The sequence below is a fragment of the Eretmochelys imbricata genome, chromosome 2 (assembly GCF_965152235.1).
Source record: "Eretmochelys imbricata isolate rEreImb1 chromosome 2, rEreImb1.hap1, whole genome shotgun sequence".
Classification (NCBI taxonomy): domain Eukaryota; kingdom Metazoa; phylum Chordata; order Testudines; family Cheloniidae; genus Eretmochelys; species Eretmochelys imbricata.
Window position 1 is genome coordinate 154,628,703 of NC_135573.1, and position 20,862 is coordinate 154,649,564.

A 20,862-nucleotide genomic window follows, 5' to 3' on the forward strand; every position below is an offset into this window, starting at 1 on the left:
AATAAAAATTAATTTGAAAAGGTTAAAATTGGAATGAAACATTTTGATTTACCCAAACTGAATTTTTTTTAGATTGTCAGTTCATGAAGTTTTTTGAGATTTTGAATTTTCATCCTGGTATGGAACACGAAAATTTTTCAAAATTATTCCTAGAATGGGAAAACAGTTTTCTGCCAACTTCTGGTAGAGACTCAATACATTCACATTACTGTATATATTTTTAATTTTTAAATTTACTAGATTTCCAGTGGACTGTGTCCTTTTAAAGACAGACATATTCTTAATAAATTCCTACTTACGACAACAACAGAAGGGAGGAGAAACACTGAAAAGATCTCTTGTATTCTGCCTGCTACGAATTGGAAATGACAAGCAGTGCTGAACAGATGCAGAAAGTAAATGTATGTGTGCAACAGAAGATAGTGAGTCTCTCCTGACCCCAATCTATAGGTGTCCTTTATAGCTATATTCTCCATAAATCATCCCATATGACTGAAGTCAGATCAGATTAGGTAATCTGTGGAGGAAGTGTATCATTCACAATCAAAGGTAACTGAAGACAAAAGAATTAATACTGGGAGAATTTTTAAAAGTGGCATTAAGTTAAAAAACCACAAACATAGTGTATGAAAACTTTATACAAATACACTATTTTTGAAAATGTTCTGATCACCACACCACATCTGAAAACAATATAATACAAAGGTGAAGTAGTGAACTTAGTACAGGATTTATTCTAGTGAGAGTATGCTCTCCTAAGACTGAATTGTCAGATGTCAACATTGGTTGGAGTTGAAAAGTGATTCGTGATCACAACAGATGGTAAACTTATCCATGACGGTTCCATCAAACTCTTAAGTGATTTCTGATGTTCCAAACCCCTTTCCCCATCACAATCCTAACCTAATAATCCTCCATTTGTGTTTGACCCCTAATTCTTCTTTTATTTTAAGTTTGTGTTTAAACAAAAAAACAGGAAAACAAATTTCTTGCACTCAGACTGAAGTTCAAACTAAGCTACTTTTTTCAAGATCAGAGTTTTATTAAGTACTGATTACACAAAGTTTGAAAGAAGGAAATGGAATTACACTAACACTTTTAAAAAAAATTACAGGAAACTGAGTAGGAAAAAGGTTTCCTGTGTTATTTCCTTATACAAAGTGCAGAACAGCACCAATGGGATGTTTTCTACTATATCATTTCCCAATTCATCTTGGAATGAAATTTGAACATATGTTAATTTAAGTTCTGATTCAGATTGTATTAGTAGATGCCACCTGGAAATATCTCCTTGTACTGTAGCACATATTTATTCATCTCGCTTCAAAATAAATTGCAGAAATCCTATTATTCACAGTTATTTTTCAAGTAATGCAATAATGCCTCTAATAATAAATTTCATGTGCCAGGAACCAAATCTTGGAGTCTTTACTCTGCCAAAAGGCCCCCTGACTTCAGTCAGAGTATCGACTAAGGATTTCAGGACTGCGTCCAAAAGGCCTGATTCAACTTCCATTCAAGTTGATGGAAAGACTCATTGACTTCAGTGGGAGTTGGATCAGGTCCAAAGTAGTTATCCACAGTTGTGTCTCATACTGTGATTTAGAGTTAAAAAACAGATTAAGGGTCTAATTTTTCAAACAGGGCCTCAATTTTTCAGGTCTATTTTGGTGCCTATACTTAAATTGTGCCAATATTTTTGCACTGACAATGACCTACAGGCACAAATGCTGTTATAGTTAAATATCAGACAACCCAAAGGGCCCCACAAATCACCTTCTCAGATCTGAAACTGGCAGCATTTGTACCCCGCCAATGCAATTAAATGCTGGAGTAAAATAAGCTACAAAACATGGAGGCTCAGTTTGAAAATCTAGCCCTAAATAACTATATATAAATAAGATTAAGGACTGAAGTGAGACTAGGCTTATTTACATCAGTTGAAGGTAATGGTAGGAGTGCAACCTGTACCCCTCTTTGGTCTGAAATAACCTTTATTTGTTGACCTTCAGGACTTTGCGGGAGCGGTCTGTTGCTTAAGACATAATGTTGAAGAAGGGGTATGTTATTGTCACAGGCTGCATAGTTATTGACATCTATGGTTATTTGTGATTTTTAAATAATTGCTAAAGGTGCCTAGACACTGATAGATGCTAATTTTGTTTTATAAATCTAAACAAATAAAGGTGAAATATGGTACTATCAATATGAATGAAAGTGGCAGAATCGACTCCTTTCTATCTAATATGCAAAATTCAATCATTCATAATGGGTCTCTCCATCATTCGTGCAAATTACGGAGGTTCAACTGTATATCACAAAACAAACAATTTAAGGCTCACTGAGACACACTAACAAGTTCCAAAGCATCAAGCAGTATGAGATTGCCTCACTCTGAAGTCTACCATTAGCCATGTGTGCTAAAAGCAAATGCCTCCTGGGCTGCTCTCTTCGGGTGGTAGAATAAATGTCTATAGAACACCCCGTGGTGTGGGCAGGGTTATCCCCCACATGCTCCAACAGAATGGAGTGAGTTACAGAACCGATGTTTGCAAACGTTCTAACCCAAAGGGTATTGGAATCATTGGAATGTCAGATATTTTTTAAAGAGATCCTGGATCACTAAAATATTCAGGGAAAAAACAAGCCAAGGGATTCTGTTTTAATCAGTTGAGCCCACATATTCAGCCTTCTGGAGTATGATTCCAAACTACACCTGGAAGATCACTGCCTTTCTGCTCCCTCTAAATTGTATGGGCTTTTTTAGTGGGAATAGTAACCAAATCTGCCAGTGATGTCTTATTATTGGGCCCAATGTAATAAGGAAGGAAACTATAACACTGGCCTGGAAACGACCAGCTTCCACCTTCTGAGACAGAAGGGATACAGTGGATGGGCTATGTTACAGCAATGGGCAAATTGACAATGTCATTAAATAATAAATACCAGGACTGTGTGGTGACCGGGCAGCCTTAGAGCAACAATATGAAAATCGAGGAGGTAAAACTGTTAAACTGCACTGACTTAGAAAACTTTTTGGAAGTTGAAGGTTAAAACTCATTACAGGATACAAGCCACTTGGGCGCAAAGCTAAGAGAATAGAGAAGGTCATACGAGTTGGCTACACAAGAAAAAAAACCAGAGCCTTCTTAATAAAATGGACTTCAACTTTAGTCAGAAGGGGTTTGTTTTCTCTTCTGGGGAATGTAGAAAGGGGAGACAGGATAATAAGAGTAAAAACATTGGGAGAAGTGAACAACTCAAATACCCTGCAGAGGGTAAGTAGCAGCATGGGTGAAAAAAAGAGATTATGACAAACAAAATTACTGGTAAGTAACTGTCTCTTTCCCGTGCCCACACACTATAAATTTACACTGAAATGCTACACAAGGCTTGATCCTGAGAGATGCTGAGCACCTACAACTCCCTTTTGAATTTAAAGGGAATTGTAGCCTCTCAGCACCTCTAAGGATCAGGCTCACAGTTTGTGTATTTAAGAAGAAAACGGAAGAACCTCAAACAGTAATTTGTAGAGCTTTGGCCATGTCAGGAACCTTCCCCACATTGTCTAACAAGAAAATTAAAAGCCCATTAGACCTTCGGGGCAAGGTGACCTTCTTCTTTAAAATACACTTCTGCTAGTCTTTCCATCATTGATCTATTACTTAACAGAACAGTCTATTTAGAAAGTGCGATAAACATACACAGTACATATATTATATGCTGAAGGTCTACATTTCAAGTAGTACTTTAGAAAGATATTTGAGTTAGCTTGGAAGCATCTCAAGATAATACCTTTTTATGTTTGTACGGCACCAAGTACACAACTGGTCCTCAAAATAAAATAATCAGGCTTATATGAATCCAGGAACCAACCATGAGAGTTTGTACAGTGAAAGGTGTTTGCATGACAAGGAAAATGTAAGGATTTCTTGACACACCGAGAGGATCTTACAACAGCAGATAAAATGGCCTTATTCACGTGACTGTCCATAATACACAGTAGCTTTTCCCGCAGAGCAGCAATGAAGGCAACTACTTAGTTAAAACTCCTTTGTCCACTACAGCTAATAAGATGAATTTGGGTCAACAACAAAACCCACAATTCATTGCATCCCAACAATAGAAGTGAAACTCAAACAGCTTAATAGGACTAAATCAGGGGGTCCAGATAATGTTCATCCAAGAATATTAAAGGAATCGGCACCCGAAATTGCAAGCCCATTAGCAAGAATTTTTAATGAATCTGTAAACTCAGGAGTTGTACCGTATGATTGGAGAATTGCTAACATAGTTCCGATTTTTAAGAAAGGGAAAAAAAGCGATCCGAGTAACTACAGGCCTGTTAGTTTGACATCTGTAGTATGCAAGGTCTTGGAAAAAATTTTGAAGGAGAAAGTAGTTAAGGACATTGAAGTCAATTGTAAATGGGACAAAATACAACATGGTTTTACAAAAGGTAGATCAAACCAACCTGATCTCCTTCTTTGAGAAAGTAACAGATTTTTTAGACAAAGGAAACGCAGTGGATCTAATTTACCTAGATTTCAGTAAGGCGTTTGATACCGTGCCACATGGGGAATTTTTAGCTAAATTGGACAAGATGGGGATCAATAAGAAAATTGAAAGGTGGATAAGGAATTGGTTAAAGGGGAGACTACAACGGGTCCTACTGAAAGGTGAACTGTCAGGCTGGAGGGAGGTTACCAGTGGAGTTCCTCAGGGATCAGTTTTGGGACCAATCTTATTTAATCTTTTTATTACTGACCTTGGCATAAAAAGTGGGAGTGTGCTAATTAAGTTTGCGGATGATACAAAGCTGGGAGGTATTGCCAATTTAGAGAAGGACCGGGATATCATACAGGAGGATCTGGATGACCTTGTAAATGGAGTAGTAGTAATAGGATGAAATGTAACAGTGAGAAGTGTAAGGTCATGCATTTAGGGATTAACAACAAGAATTTTAGTTATAAGCTGGGGACGCATCAATTAGAAGTAGCGGAGGAGGAGAAGGACCTTGGAGTATTGGTTGATCATAGGATGACTATGAGCCGCCAATGTGATATGGCTGTGAAAAAAGCTAATGCGGTTCTTGGGATGCATCAGGAGAGGTATTTCCAGTAGGGATAAGGAGGTTTTAGTACCGCTATACAAGGCACTGGTGAGACCTCATCTGGAATACTGTGTGCAGTTATGGTCTCCCATGTTTAAGAAGGATGAATTCAAACTGGAACAGGTACAGAGAAGGGCTACTAGGATGATTCGAGGAATGGAAAACTTGTCTTATGAAAGGAGACTCAAGGAGCTTGGCTTGTTTAGCCTAACTAAAAGAAGGTTGAGGGGAGATATGATTGCTCTCTATAAATATATCAGAGGGATAAATACCAGAGAGGGAGAGGAATTATTTAAACTCAGTACCAATGTGGACACAAGAACAAATGGATATAAACTGGCCACCGGGAAGTTTAGACTTGAAATTAGACGAAGGTTTCTAACCATCAGAGGAGTGAAGTTTTGGAATAGCCTTCCAAGGGAAGCAGTGGGGGCAAAAGATCTATCTAAGTATTCCTGTAGCCATATGGCTGCCATTCAAGACCTGTAACAATTATATCTTACATGTATATGGCACTTATCACCTTAAAAGATCCCAAACACAAATTAAATACAGTGGGAACCCTTAAGAATTAGACACTTACTGCTTTTGCTATTATTTATATGGACTGTATTCCTTATACATTTAGAATGGGGAACTATTGCAAATAACATTTACTTATAATAAAATGGCAGTTTTATTAAGGGCACCGTGTGTATACAGGCATTGCTTCACCTATCTGTGAAATGTAGCCATCTCTGAGGTGGACCTCAGAGGCTATTTATCAATGCATAGCAGCGCTACTTTTAAATAAGATTAGTGGGCTTGATTCTCAGTTACACTAAGGCCCCTTTATGCCACTATGGCAACAGAGAATCTTTAAGCAGATGGAAATAGTTCTGCAAGAATAAAATGTTCAGAGCTCTTCCCTGATAAAGCAGAGCTGGTGTAAGAGTGCTGCACTAGCCCTCCACCTAGGCCTTGTCAGAGGCAGAGTAGAGGTCTATCCAGCGTGTACTGTGGCTATTTTCTGCTTTCTAGTGCATACCGTGTCACATGACCAGAACATGGGCAGTTGTCTCTAGTGGTTGTAGCAGGAGTCAGGCCTAATGGTCCTAATAAGCATCAGGCCTAGTGGCTAGAACAGGAGTTGGTAGCCAGGAATTGGAGCCCAGGGTCAGAGCTGGAGTCAGAGGTCAGGAATTGGAGCCCAGGGTCAGAGCTGGGTTACTTGGAGTGAGGAAATGCAGGGGCAGGGCTGGGAACAAGGCAGGAGCTATCACAGCCACAGGCACATGCTTTGAGCAGCCAGTGAACTGCTGCTGCTGGCCTTAAGAGCCAGCCTGCTGTCTCTTCCAACCAATCAGGTGTTGTAGCCAGTCAGGCAGCCTACAACGGGCCAGCTGCACTTTTTAGGTTGCCTGAAGCTTGGCTCTACAGGGCTTGCTCCCAGAGTACGCTGCTGCAGGCCCTGACTCCTGACACGTGGGAAGCCATGGAAAGCTGTTTAAATTATAGTAGCTCTTAGGCTGCTCTAACTCACACCAGAGATCAAGCAAGTCCCTGCATAGTCCCACAGGTGTGCACACAGGCAGCTAAAATCAATCTCCGCCACCGTCACATGCCTGCTGTAAGTGAGAATCAGGTCCTTGTATTTAATTGAAACTACTGGAAAATTTAGGGATGCAGAATGCAATCACCCAAGTTGGAATTTGACTAAGACTCCGTAACTGATACTTTTATCCTTGCAAAAACTGCAACTGGATCTTTCATGTCCACAAGAGTTCTGGACCTTGATTTTGCATCCCATCCAACAGCAGACACTTCAAGTAATGCAAAGTCTAACACAATGCAGGGCCATTTGCTCAATACTGGCTCAGGCTAAATAACGTTTAATAAATCACCAATATAACTAAGTTGCATGCATAATCTTAGAACCAGAAATGATAGCATTTATCACTCACTTCTAGTAGAAGTCCACCTTCTGGTATGGCAGTCTCACTGGATACGTAGTCTTTTATTGTGTGACCAGCTTGCTTTCTAAAGTGTTTTTCTTGAATGGCTGTTGAAAAAAGCAATTAATAATATATAAATAATACCGATGAGGGCTTTTAGTTACTGAAAACTTATTGTTGGTTCTAGGGAGAGAAAAATACATTTCACAGCTCAGATGTTTTTATATAAAGTTTTTTCCTTGCTTGTCATTATACCTATCACATTATTTTTACTGATTATGTTTTTTTCCATTATTATACTCGACATATAAAAAACAACAACAAAATCATAGGAAAGCAGCAGAGAAGACAATTGACATATTGCCACACTGCTTTTGTTTACAAAAGAATACGTTATGAAAATTCTAACTAATAGCAACACTGTTCAGAAGATTGTCAGAGGGGATACAGGATATGGATGAGTTTTCTTATTTTCTGTTTTGTCCTCTTGTTTGGCATGAAATGATCTTGGCCTCTCACTTCTATGAATTTGAGATTAGTTCTAAGACTCTAGTGTATATTCTTGAAATGCCTTTTTTTCATATGTGAAGTCAAAGTTTGTTTTTTAGCATGGAAAGCATGAAAACTTTGGATTAAAATTGCAAAATTTTCTCTGGTAATACCAAGAGGCCTGATGGAAACAAACGCAGATTACTTTGGCTGACTGCTTTTCCCCTGTATAGGCTGTAAATATTCGTTCTGAAATATCTTTAGATAATCAGATTTCAGTCTCTGTCGGAATAAATATGAAGTTGAATCCCTGAAAGAGTGATGATTTCAGATCCACTCTCAATTTTGAGGATAATGAAAGAATCACCCAGAAGACAGAGTTGATTATATACATCATCTGCTAGGTGAGTATCTGGATCATTGGGGAAGTATGGAGTGTGAAGCAAATCTTGTGATTCTGTCAATAAATAATGAGTTAAAGATTCAGCTTCATTATTATTGCAGGGTTTTTAGTTATTTGACCTGGATCATCTTGAAAAAGCTATGATGGCTAACTGAGATGAGACATTCACCACTGTTCAAACGTACCAATCTAACACATTCAATCTACAAAAATACAGTTCTTACTTGGTTTTGTTCTGTTGATGTGAAGGGACAGTGAGAAGGGTCTGCCACTAAGTGGACCCAGGGCAGTTGGTACATATAGGCTACTCCAAATGTTAGCCCATAGGTGCTGGAACTAGGGTACTGGGGGTGCTGCTGCATCCCCTGACTTGAAGTGGTTTCCATTATATACAGGGTTTACGGTTTGGTTCAATGGCTCTCAGGACCCCGCTGTACAAATTGTTCCAACAACCCCTGCATCAGCCTGGAGTAACAGCCACAGGTTAATAACCCCAAAATAGGGATGAAACAATCTGAAATAATTCATTCCACATAGGAATATTAAAAAAAAAGTCTGGAATGTTACTTGGCTCTTTGCTAAATGTAGTGATGACAACTGGATGCAATTTTTGAATAAGAGCCCAGAGTAAAAACTGAATAAAAATGTTCATGGATTTAACAGTATTAGCTGAAAATGACAAAGGGCGTGGCCCAAAGCCTATTGGAGTGATTTCTCCTTATTTCATAGGTTTTGGATCAGGTGCTTGTTAACCTGAGGCTCTACAAAGAGTCAAGAGACACGGTATCTTTTCATATCATATGATGGCAACACAGATACCACAGTTCTGGAAGTTACGTAAGAAATTTGAATTGGTTTTTAGTTCAGATAGTGAACATTTACTGCTAGTGATACTGTGGACTCATATTTCCTAAATTGTAATCTCAAGCATAGATAATAAATTCCGCACCTGAGTTGTGGAAAACACACTAGGATATCCCAAAACTATATGAAACAGGACTAAGGGTGGGTTTCCGTGCAAATTTTTCAAGCTACTATGATTTCATGTTTTCAACCCTGCAAGCCATTCTGCAAAATGGATATGAAACTTCTGTGGAAAGGTGCACATTTTTAGGGGATGGGTTTTGTAGTTGGTCTTGGTTTAAATGTCAGGTTTATTGGGAAAGGTCACATGATGTATCTTTTCCATGTCCCTGCTCAGCTGAGTTTGCTTCTAGGATTAGTAAGGTCAGTCATAATGCCATTTGCAGCTGGGTATTACAAAGAGGGTGTAACTACAATTTCTGAAAGCAGAGCCCCCATCCCATTGCTCCCCTAGACCCCAAAAGTATATTTTCATAATTCTCTACACAGAGGCTCTTTATCTTTGTGTAGGTTAAAAGACAGACAGGGAGTGGCAAGAGGAAATGAAGATTTATTTTTATGAGTTCTTTTGGCTTTGTCAAACATTCCAGTGGGGCTAACTCCATCTTTAAGAGGAAAGCATTATTTTATTTCATTTCATTTCATCGAGCAGGCTAGGGTTCCCTGCCTGTTTGTTAGCCTTCAGGCTCACACAAACACAGCAGCAGAGGCACAAGAGATGTTTGTTCCACAGTCCATCTAGTACTAATTCCATTTCCAAATATAAAGTATTATATTGTACTGTCATATCACCTGCTAGAAGTTCCTGCATGTTTGGCCACACCCATCTGTTTCATAATACGTTGTACACATTGCCCCAAAATGTGAACAGACCCATAGCAGCAGGCAAGGCAGCCCTCCTTGTGCCAAGAAGCAGAATGCATTCCTCAGAAGCAGAAAAATTGTTCCCTGCGCCTGGATCAGCATAGCTTCCTCATCACTATATACTCCCCCTCAGGGTTGAAGACACTGCATTAAAATGAAATATGAATATAAAATCCTTAAGTGGAACCAACCCATCAGGGAAGCAGGGATCAGTCACTAATGCACAAAGAGCTCAGAAGAGAGGCTGATGTTGATGAGAGTGTGTCATTGATGAAGGCAGCAAACATGGTATCTCAGTGAGGAAGAACAGGACATATTACAGAGTGTAGAGGAGAAACTGAAAAATATTACCCCATTGGGAGTAACAGGTAAACACAAGCAACAATTAACCTCTGTTTTAGAGCCCTGCTGATGCCTTATCAGTGACTAGAGACAGGCAATTTTTCTGGACAAATTTTTCATCGAAAAATGCATTTTGGGGGGTCTGAAAGTATTTACCCAAATTGGGTCAATTTGATTAATAGTTTCAATTGAGAACATTTTGTCAAAAAAGAGTCAAAATATTTTGTCTTGACCTTTTTGAAACATTTTGTTTTGACTTTCATTCAAAACAGTAATTCGGTTTCAAATTTGGCCCCAGATTTTTTTTAAAAAAATCACAGCAAAGAAGGGTGAAAACACCTGAAACAGGCAAATCAAAATGAAAAAATTGGTTTTATTGACTTGAAACTGATCGTAAAACAAAAATAATTTTGTTTCAGGTCAACTTGAAATGTTTGGGTGGATTCAGTTGAGATTTTTCAGTTTGATGAACATTTTTCAAAAAAATTGTTTCTGTTCATCCCAAACCAGAGGGTATTTTTTTTCCAGATTTTTCAGTTATGCCTCTGAACTAAAAAACCCATTATTAACTCAGCTCTACCAGTGACTGAGTAGTAAGAATTGAACAGGAGTCACTAGAAAGAAAGCAGCAAGTGATCCTGACTGGTGATATGATAGTGAGAAATCTTGTTCTGAGACACATGTGGCCAAATTTGAAAATTAAATAGAATGCCACCTCTATGGGTACAGGACAAATGATATAACAAAAAGGATAAAAGAGAGCTTGAAGAATGCTAGGGAAAAATCCTCTAGATGTCATGCATGTGGGAAAAGATTAGGGGAGATTTAATAAACTCAAGGATGATGCAGGAATCCAGGAGAGCTGAAACCTTGTTGGAATTTCATTTAGTACCAAGAACAATAGAAGGAAAGAAATTGATATTGGAGGCAAACGGATGGAGGTATAAGCTGTGTCAAGAGTTGGGGTTGAATTTATGGAGCCTGGAAAAGCCTTCCATGAAGAGACACAACTGTTTGGATTATACTGTCTCCAATTAAGGGCAGGGGACTAACCTGCCAGGTTCAAAATTAGCAAAGCTGGTTAGGTAGGAAGTGGACAGAGTGGGGAGCTTTTGCTTAACACAAATTATCTGTTACGTATTTCCAACATACAAAATAAAACAGAAGATGGAGCTGTTCTACAAAAGAAGATGAAAAATAAAAGCTATGTTGATATACAAGAGTGACAAACACATGAAGCATAGGCAACAAATGTGAGAGGATCACAAATTCTAGCAAGCCTGGTGAAATCAGAGGAAGTATCAAAATCCACAACTCTGGAAAGGCTGGAAACTACTAAAAGACACTATAATTGAAGAACATAAGAATGGCCATACTGGGTCAGACCAATGGTCCATCTAGCTTAGTCTCATGTCTCTGACAGTGGCCAATGCCAAATGCTTCAGAGGGAATGAACAGAACAGGGCAGTTATCAAGTGATCCATCCCCTGTTGTCCATTCCCAGCTTCTGACAGTTAGAGGCTGAGGACACCCAGAGCATGTGGTTGGATCCCTAATCATCTTGACTAATAGCCATTGATGGACCTATCCTCCATGAACGTATCTAGTTCTTTTCTGAACCCAGTTAGAGCTTGGGCCTTCACAACATCCCCTGGCAATGAGTTCCGCAGGTTGACTGTACATTGTATGAAGAAGTACTTTGTTATATTTGCTTTAAAACTGCAGCCTATTAATTTCATTGGGTGACCCCTGGTTCTTATGTTACGTGAAGGGGGTAAATAACACTTTCACTTTCTCCACACCATTCATGATTTTATAGACCTCTATCATATCCCACCTTAGTCATCTCTTTTCCAAGCTGAAAAGTTCCAGACTTTTTACTCTCTCCTCAAATGGAGTCTGTTCCATACCCCTAATCATTTTGGTTGCCCTCCTCTGCACTTTTTCCAATTCTAATATATCTTTTTTGAGATGGTGTGGCCAGAACTGCACATACTATTCAAGGTGTGGGTGCATCGTGGATTTATATAGTGACATTATGATATTTTCTGTCTTATTATCTATCCCTTTCGTAATGGTTCCTAACATTCTGTTACCTTTTTAGACTCCTGCTGCACATTGAGTCGATGTTTTCAGAGAACTATTCACAATGACTCCAAGATCTCTTTCTTGAGTTGTAACAGCTAATTTAGACCTCATCATTTTACATGTATGGTTGGAATTATGTTTTCCAATGTGAATTACTTTGCATTTATCAACATTGAATTTAATCTGCCATTTTGTTGCCCAGTCTCCCAGTTTTGTGAGATCCCTTTGTAACTCTTCGCAGTCTGCTTTAGACTTATCTTGAGTAATTTTTATCATCTGAAAATTTTACTATCTCACTGTTTACCCCTTTTCGAGATCATTGATGAGCAGCACTTGTCCCAGTACAGATCCCACAGATCCTTGGGGGAACTGCTATTTACCTCACTCCATTTTGAAAACTGAACATTAATTCCTCTGCTTTGTTTCCTGTCTGTTAACCAGTTACTGGTCCGTGACAGGACCTTCCCTCTTATCCCATAACAGCTTATTTGCTTAAGAGCCTTTGGTGAGGGACCTTGTCAAAGACTTTCTGAAAATCCAAATACACTGAGTCCACTGGATCCCCCTTGTCCACATGCTTGTTGACCCTTTCAAAGAATTCTCATAGATTGGTGAGGCATGATTTCCCTTTACATAAGCCGCCTTGACTCTTCCCCAACAAATTGTGTTCATCTATGTGTCTGATAACTTTTTATTCTTTATTATAGGTTCAATCAATTTAGCTAGTACTGAAGTTAGGTTTACCAGCCTATAATTGCCAGGATCTCCTCTGGAGCCTTTTAAAAAAATTGGCATCACATTAGCTAACCAGTCATCTAGTACAGAAGCTCATTTAAATGATAGTTGACATGCCACCATTAGTAGTTATACAATTTCCTATTTGAGTTCCTTCAGAACTCTTGGGTGAATACCATCTGGTCCTGGTGACTAATTACTGTTTAATTTATCAATTTGTTCCAAAACCTCCTCTACGGACACCTCAATCTGGTCCAGTTCCTCAGATCTGTCACCTAAAAAGAATGGCTCAGGTTTGGGAATCTCCCGCTCATCCTTTGCATTGAAGACTGATGCAAAGAATTCATTTAGCTTCTTTGCAATGGCCTTATCTTCCCTGAGTGCTCCTTTAGTTCCTCAATTGTCCAGTGGCCCTACTGATTGTTTGGCAGGCTTCTTGCTGCTGATGTACTTCAAGAAAATTTTGCTGTTAGTTTTTGTTTTTTACTAGTTGCTTTTCAATTTCTTTTCTGACTTGCCTGATTATACTTTTACACTTGACTTGCAGAGTTTATGCTCCTTTCTATACAGACTACAATTTCTTGTTGTTTTCTTCTTTTTCAGAGAAGTGTCCAGTGTGATTTCATGAAGGACTGTTCAGCTAGGAGGATGGAGAACCATTTCCTGGTCTGGAAATGCAAAAAGGTGAGGACATCAAAGAAGAATACAAAGTGAAGACTGATAGCTGGAGTAGCTAACTGATGATGAATGCACAAAAAACACCAAGGATGATGATTTTGGATTAGCTGAATGTTTTATGTAATGAGAGGCAACAGTTTCGTTTTAATGGTCTCCTCTTTAAGCACAAGTTACCAACCTCTGTCAGGGGAATTAGTGGATTGGAGGGATATGAATAATGAAATTGCTCTAAATCATTTAGAAAATGTACAGTTAGAGGCAGAGAGTATATTACAAAAGTATCTCATTCTTGCACTAGCATTGCCTATCTATAGACCTAAACCTCTTGATTTGAAAAATCAAATCTAGAAGACCTTGAACATGTTAAAGGGGAGAAACACACTCTGACATCTTTAATTCCAAATTCTTGAGAAATTTACTAAAAATTGTCCTCATCAATCATTTTCTTTTGTCCCTCACTCCAGAGATCACATATTTGGTGTAAGTTACTATTTTATTTGCATTTATATAAACCTCAGAGCTCTTGTTAAAATATGATTTTAGACCAATGGGATTACCCTCTCCAAATCAACCCTCCAAGTCCTCTCATGGATCATAACTCCACCCACTCAAGTTATAGTAGTGACCCAGTTTAATCCATTCCAAGAGTAGTGGGGAGACCATCTCTCTTCTGGACTGCTGCAACAGCCGTGCTGCCCCTTACGCTGGGCAGATCGTAACTTCATTTCAAACTCAATTGATCAAAAAAGAAACTGAAAATACCAAGCCTGATTGAACTATACATTATTTTGCACGCTTGAACACTGTCTCTTTTCTATACATATTAATTTCTCTTTAGAGCCAAGAATAGCTGGTCATGTGTACCCTACTGAATGGAAAAAGAACTCTGCGCATGAAATTGTCTTAAACTGAGCAATAGCCATGAATCTAATGGGACTATTCCTCTCACTATTGATGTGGAGCTAATGTTAACACTAAGGACTAGACTCTACAGACTGTACATTAAAAATCAAGTTACGTACAACATGAAGAAGAATTATTAAACTACTGAACAATCAGAACAGCATCTTTTCATTCTGAAATGCCACAGCTCACAGTTGGCATGACTGTTTCAGGAAAGAAATCACCGACAAAATCCATTCTCAGACAGCCTGATGTTTGGAGTACAGTACTGTAGCAGGGCCCATCAGACTGCCAGATGAAATTATGCTAGCAATAATACAAAGCTTTCCTTCCCTACTTAGTGGCTTTCTTAGTCTGCTTCTTCTTAAGAGACTCTTTGAAATGTGTCTGCCCTTTGAAGTTTAAGTGCAGCATGGCATTTATTTAAGGTACCAAACTCAGTAAACTGTACTACTTTCTTTTCCTTCAAAATCTCTTCCCCTCTTTCTTTCAAAATTGTTTGCCTCATTCTTAGTGAGAACTTAATGTGTTTCCCATGTACATGAGGTATCAAAGACATGCCCTCTTCTGACAGTTACATTCTCCTCTAGCTATTTTACAGTATATTTTTTTCTCGCAGCTTTGCATGATTAGAGCTCACAGATATCTTCATGGCATGTGGGCGGGATCTGGGCACAGAGCCACCTACCAAGTTGAAACTCCACCCTTTGCTCCCCTTCCCTCCCCAGTTGAGGAATTCCTTTTGAGAAAAAACACCAGGGGGAGAGCAGGCCTTTTGGTAAAAGCAGACTGCTCACTAACCAGAGCTTCACTGTCACGCAATCTAACCGGCTGTCAATCTTTCCTTGCATCTGACAGTGGCCTGGCTCTTGTTCAAACCATTGCGTGCAAGCAGACAAGCCACATTACCCTATGAAGTATTTCATAATAACAACAGCTGTTAAATATTGATGACTCCTGGCAAGCTCTGAATGCTTTTTGTGAAGGTTAAGCCTTCATGTAATGGAACCTAATTCCTCATTATATATTGTATCAGATATCTGGAAATTGCCTAAAAAAAGAAATGTAGCTTAAAGTAAAGAATCAGAAAATAACTCCCATTCATTAGGGAGGGGGGGAAACTGGCAAGTTAAAAGGTGAAGAATATTTCTGTCAAGTAAATTCCTTTTTACAAATAGAAAGGAAAAGGCTACAGGAAAAACGATCAAAACAATTAGTTTAGTTATATTCCACTGGGTTGGGTTTTTTTATATAAATAAGTTCTGATGAAGAAAATGTTCTAGAATAGCTGTCTGATTTGTCTTGTTCATTTACACAGAACATTTTAGAATGCATGAAACTGTTCATATATTAAACACATCATAAGTGGTAAAGTACACATTTCTGTACCCCTTCTAGTACCCTCAATCCTGAGGGAACTGGCTAGTGCTGGGTTTCATGGAGGGCAGTGAGGATGCTAATGTGAAAGGTCAGAGAGGGCTTCCAGCACTGGAGAGGTATAAAGGGGCTAGTTTTTTGTCTTGACCTCCCCCAAGCCCCAGCAGAAATCTTTCATGTTCTTCAGCTTGACCTCCTAAAACAACTCGCTTTGCTAACTAGTCTCTCTTGACCTGACTCTTGACCCATCAGAAAGGGAGTCAAGTCAGGCAGAAGAACATGGCTGTTGAACTTGAGCCTTTGGGAGCGAAATGGCATGAAGCTAGAATGGATAACACTGAGGATTCAGGCTAAAGGCAGAGATCAGTGTGTGAGGCAAATGAAGGAACCTCACCAAGGGAAGGAAAGCAAGTTGGGGCTCTATTAGGGGAGGATTATAGAAGGAATTTTTGTCTCTCTTTTGTGAGGATGTAAGAATGTGGGGAGGAGTGCAGAGGGTGGAGGACTGCAATTAGAAGAGGTAAGCTAAGAAACTGTAAACAACAATATACTTATTTTTAGCTCTATTGCAGTTCCTTGAGGAGAAGCACTGTGAAGTTTAAGAGAATTCATGGCAAAGATTACTCCACCCACCTCCCTATCCCTATTGCTCACAATCTGGGATTCATACCAAGCGATGTAGTCTTGCATTAATATTTTTAAAACTCAGTGAGCATAACAAAGAACTACTCATTATTTATACTTTATTAAAAGCAATATTTTCTAAAGAAAGTGAACTTCTGTCTGTGAAAACCAAGATACAGCTTTTCTGCTAAATGCACTAGAAATTTTGAACTAAACTGTGTCAACAAATGAATCGTAAGCTCAACTTGGTGCAAAAGAAATGTAAATATTGTAGTCATGTTAGACTCACTATAACTATGGTAGAGGAGGCACTTTAATTTCATATGTGATTTCTTATAGACTTTTGAAAGTTACTCTTGAAGCTGTCAGTCCAGAGGTGACTTATGTAGTATTTAGGAAGTGTGTTTAAAATTATGTTTGTCTATTTTTGAGATCTCAGGTTGAAAAATTATGATTTTTACTGAAGTTTTTCAGATGTTTTACTCTATTTTCCTCTCCCCGTCCCAATTTTGTACACTGGAACACAGTTTAAACCAGTTAGGATGATCCAGGCTTTCACCTGCTAATCCATTTTAACTTTGACTGCCCTGAGTCTTCCTCATCATCTGGTCAGCCATCCCACTCCCTGTTTGTCTGAATGTGAGATCATCAGATTACATATTCATTTTATAGTTGCACATTCAGACTGAGATATGGAGGCACCTGTAGTTTAGCTGATAGCTAACCAGAGCTGCTGAGCAATTCCCATTCCTCCTGTCCTTGCCATTAAGATGGCACTGGAAGTTACCCAGCAGGGCTCAATGGTTATTCTGCTGGACTGCTGTGCATCTTTTCACATGTACAGCAGTTTAAAAAATGTATAGAGGAAATAGTCAAAACAATCCTCTATTTCTTCTGAATTCTCAGCATTTTCTCTAGAGTCACAGAATTTAGTCCATCCTCTTTCAGTGTGGCTCAAAATATTTCATTGTTCCTAAGTCATATCTTTTTTATTGAGCCCTGACCCCTAACAAGAATAGCACAAGCACGCAGACCCTTTTACCCATAAAGAGTTCCTCTGAACTCAGTAGGCTCTGCACTGGCACAAGGATCCACGTGCACTGTTCTCATTGCAATATCATGACCTCGTTCTCTCAGTTTCTAGGGATGACAAGAAGGACAGAGGAACAAGAACAATGTCTGTGACATTAACTAAATAAAATATATATCAGCAGCAACAATAACAGAAATCAGAGCAAGCCTTTGACCAAGCCAGTGTGTGACTGAATAAGAGTATGATGAAAAAATAACTTGTTATTCTCTCGAACAGGAACGGCTAACGGGAGTTTTGCGAAGGAGGTCTCCAGGTGCAGGAGGAGCGAGTACATGACCCCTGGGGTAAGTTTGTTGTCTGTAGTGTCTGTGTTTGTGTTTGTAGTGTGCTTGCTACCTGTCTGAAATATATTGTGTGGTCTGTTTGTTTGGGGACCGTGTACTGAGCCTAGCGGCCTGCTAGGCAAGGCTGAGAGCTTCTTAACGAGGCTTTGATCCCTAAGCACTTTAGCACCCATCAACCCTTAACCAGGGGGCGGGGCTAGGAAGACCAGGGCTTTAAAAAGCCAACTTCTAAGCAACCAGAGGAGCTAGTGAACAGGAGCGGCTAACAGTGGAGTTTTCCGAGGGAGTTTAGAGGGGGAGTCAGTGGCGGATTTAGAGTTAGTGGGGCCCTGTGTGCAGATTGGGGCCCCCCTTGGGGACCCAGCCAAAAAAAAGAACATTCTCTCTTATCCCCATCCTCCCCCCGTTTTTCATTCTTTTTTTCTTCATTCTCCTCCTGTATTATAAGTAATGGGAAGTAAATGAAAATAAAGTGAGGTACCTTGATAGGGGCAGGGGGTTGGGGTGCAGGAGGGGGTGAGGACTCTGGGAGGAAGTTTGGGTGCGGGGTCTGGGCTGGAACAGGGGGTTGAGGTGTGGAAAGGGGTGAGGGGTGCAGGCTCTGGGAGGTAGTTTGGGTGTGGGGTGCAGGCTCTGGGCTAGGGCAGGGAGTTGGGGTGTGGGAAGGGGTGAAAGGTGTGGGCTCTGGGAGGAAGTTTGGGTGCGGGGTGCAGGCTCTGGGCTGAGGCAGGGGGTTGGGGTGCGGGAGGGGTGCAGGGGCGCGGTGCTTACCTTGGGCTGCGCAGCTCCCAAAACAACTGGCACACCCCTCCAGCAGTGGCTCCTAGTCGGGGTCGGGGGGCCCACGCAGGGGGTCTCTGCATGCTGCTGCCTGCAGGGACCACCCCCGCAGCTTCCATTGGCCATAGTTCCCATTGGCCATAGTTCCCGGCCAATGGGAGCTACGGAATCGGTGCTCGGGGTTGGGGCATTGCACAGAGACACACCTCCTCCCTCAGGGGCCGCATGGACATGCTGGCCACTTCCGGGAGAGAAGCCGCATGGAGGAAGGGAGGCAGAGAGGGCAGGGAGCTGCCTTAGCCCTGCCGCTGGCACATTTCTGCGCACCCCTTAGGGGGAGGAGGGGCAGCGGATCTTCATGTGCTTCCTGGCGGGGGGGGGGGGGAGACAGAACATGGAGCCACCTTCCCCTCCACCAGGGGTGTGCAGAGACATGCCAGCGGCCAGCCACTTCTGGGAGTGGAGTGGGGCCTGCCTGCCTGAGTCCTATTGCGCTGCTGGCCGGGACTCAGGGGCAGATTGTCAGATATTTTTCCTGAATTTTGGGGGGCCCCCTGTTTTGGAGGGCCCACATACCACTGCACAGTTTGTTTCATGGTAAATATGCTCCTTGAGGGAGTGGGGGGGGGCTAGATGCACTTACCATTTGTAAACTTAAAGCCAAAAACACCCCCTGATCAAAACAAAACAACAAAGGAACGAGCTGCAGGAGCAAAAAGATAATGCAGGCAGAAGTCCAGCAACAGAGTGGGGGCTATCCAGTTTATTGCACCCAATGCAGCATGTATGATTACCTACCCTATGGGCAGGTGGCATATATGTGCATTCAATGCAAGGAGCTCCTGGCCTTCAGAGACCATGTATGGGCTTTGGAGACTAGAGTGGCTGAACTGGAGGAGCTAAGCGAGACAGAGAGGTATATAGATGAGACTTTTCAGAACACAGTAGAACGGTCCCACCCCCACTCTGACAGACTCTGTGCTATTGAGGATAATGAAAGTCTCAGGGAAGGAGAACATCCAACTGGAGCATAGGGAAACAATCCCATAGTTGGGACCCTCCTTCCAGATGATGTGGCTGTATCCTCTCACACTGAGGATACCTCTCCGGGGGAGGGATTTCCAGTTATTAGGAAGAGACAGGTAATAGTCATGGGGGATTCGATCATTAGGAACATAGATAGCTGGGTTTGCAATGACCGGGAGAGCTGCATGGTGACTTGCTTGCCCGGTGCGAGGGTTGCGGATCTCTCGAGATATCTAGTTAGACTTACGTGTAGTGCTAGGGAGGAGCCAGTGGTCATGGTATATGGTAGATACAGTGACATAGGGAAGGAAGGAGAGAGGTCCTGGAGGCCAAATTTAGGCTGCTAGGTAAGAGATTGAAGTTCAGGACCTCCATGGTAGCATTCTCTGAAATGCTTCCAGTTCCAGGCGCAGGGCCAGTTAGACAGGCAGAACTGCAGGGTTTCAATGCATGGATGAGATGAGGGTGGAGGGAGGAGGGGTTTAGATTTATTAGGCACTGGGGAAACTTTTGGGAAAGGGGGAGCCTATACAGGAAAGATGGGCTTCACCTAAACCAAAATGGAACCAGACAGCTGGCACTAAAAATTAAAAAGTTAGTAGAGCAATTTTTAAAGTCGACAGGTGCGGAGGAGCATGTGGTTCAGACAGAGACATCTCTTAGGGAAGGATCTATTAGTGGAGATTCCCTATGTTCTAGTAAAGAGGAGAGGATGGAAGATGATAAAATACGGGTAGGATCTGATGAGAAACAGTCAAATGAAAAAGAGACCCATTCAGTTACACCACATATAAGTTTTGAAAGTGTTTATATACAAATGCTAGAAGTCGAAATAATAAGATGGGTGAACTAGAGTGCCTCATATTAAATGAGAATAAAATATATCAGAAGGACAGAACAGGTTGCGCTGGTGGGGGAGTCACACTATATCTGCAAGAAAGTGTAGAAACAAATGAAGTAAAAATCTTAAATGAAGCAAACTATACCATGGAATCTCTATGGATAGTAATTCCATGCTCTAATAATAAGAATATCGCAGTAGGGCTATATTACCAACCACCTGACCATGATGGTGACAGTGACTGTGAAATGCTTAGGGCGATTACAGAGGCTATAAAAATAAAAAACTCAATAATAATGGGGGATTTCAACTATCCCCATATAGACTGGGTACATGTCGCCTCAGGATGGGATGCAGAGATAAAGTTTCTTGACACCTTAAGTGACTGCTTCTTGGAGCAGCTAGTCCTTGAACGCACAAGAGG

The 20,862-nt window shown here is 40.7% G+C and overlaps 1 protein-coding gene across 1 annotated transcript in view; it reads right to left on the reverse strand.

Moving 5' to 3' along the window:
- The window catches only part of AHRR (aryl hydrocarbon receptor repressor), a 134,116-nt gene that overhangs the window by 50,822 nt on the left and 62,432 nt on the right, over positions 1-20,862 (reverse strand). The window contains exon 3 of the mRNA XM_077809189.1: positions 7,057-7,154. Coding sequence (XP_077665315.1) covers positions 7,057-7,154 — 98 coding nt within the window. The remainder of the gene's footprint in view (positions 1-7,056; positions 7,155-20,862) is intronic.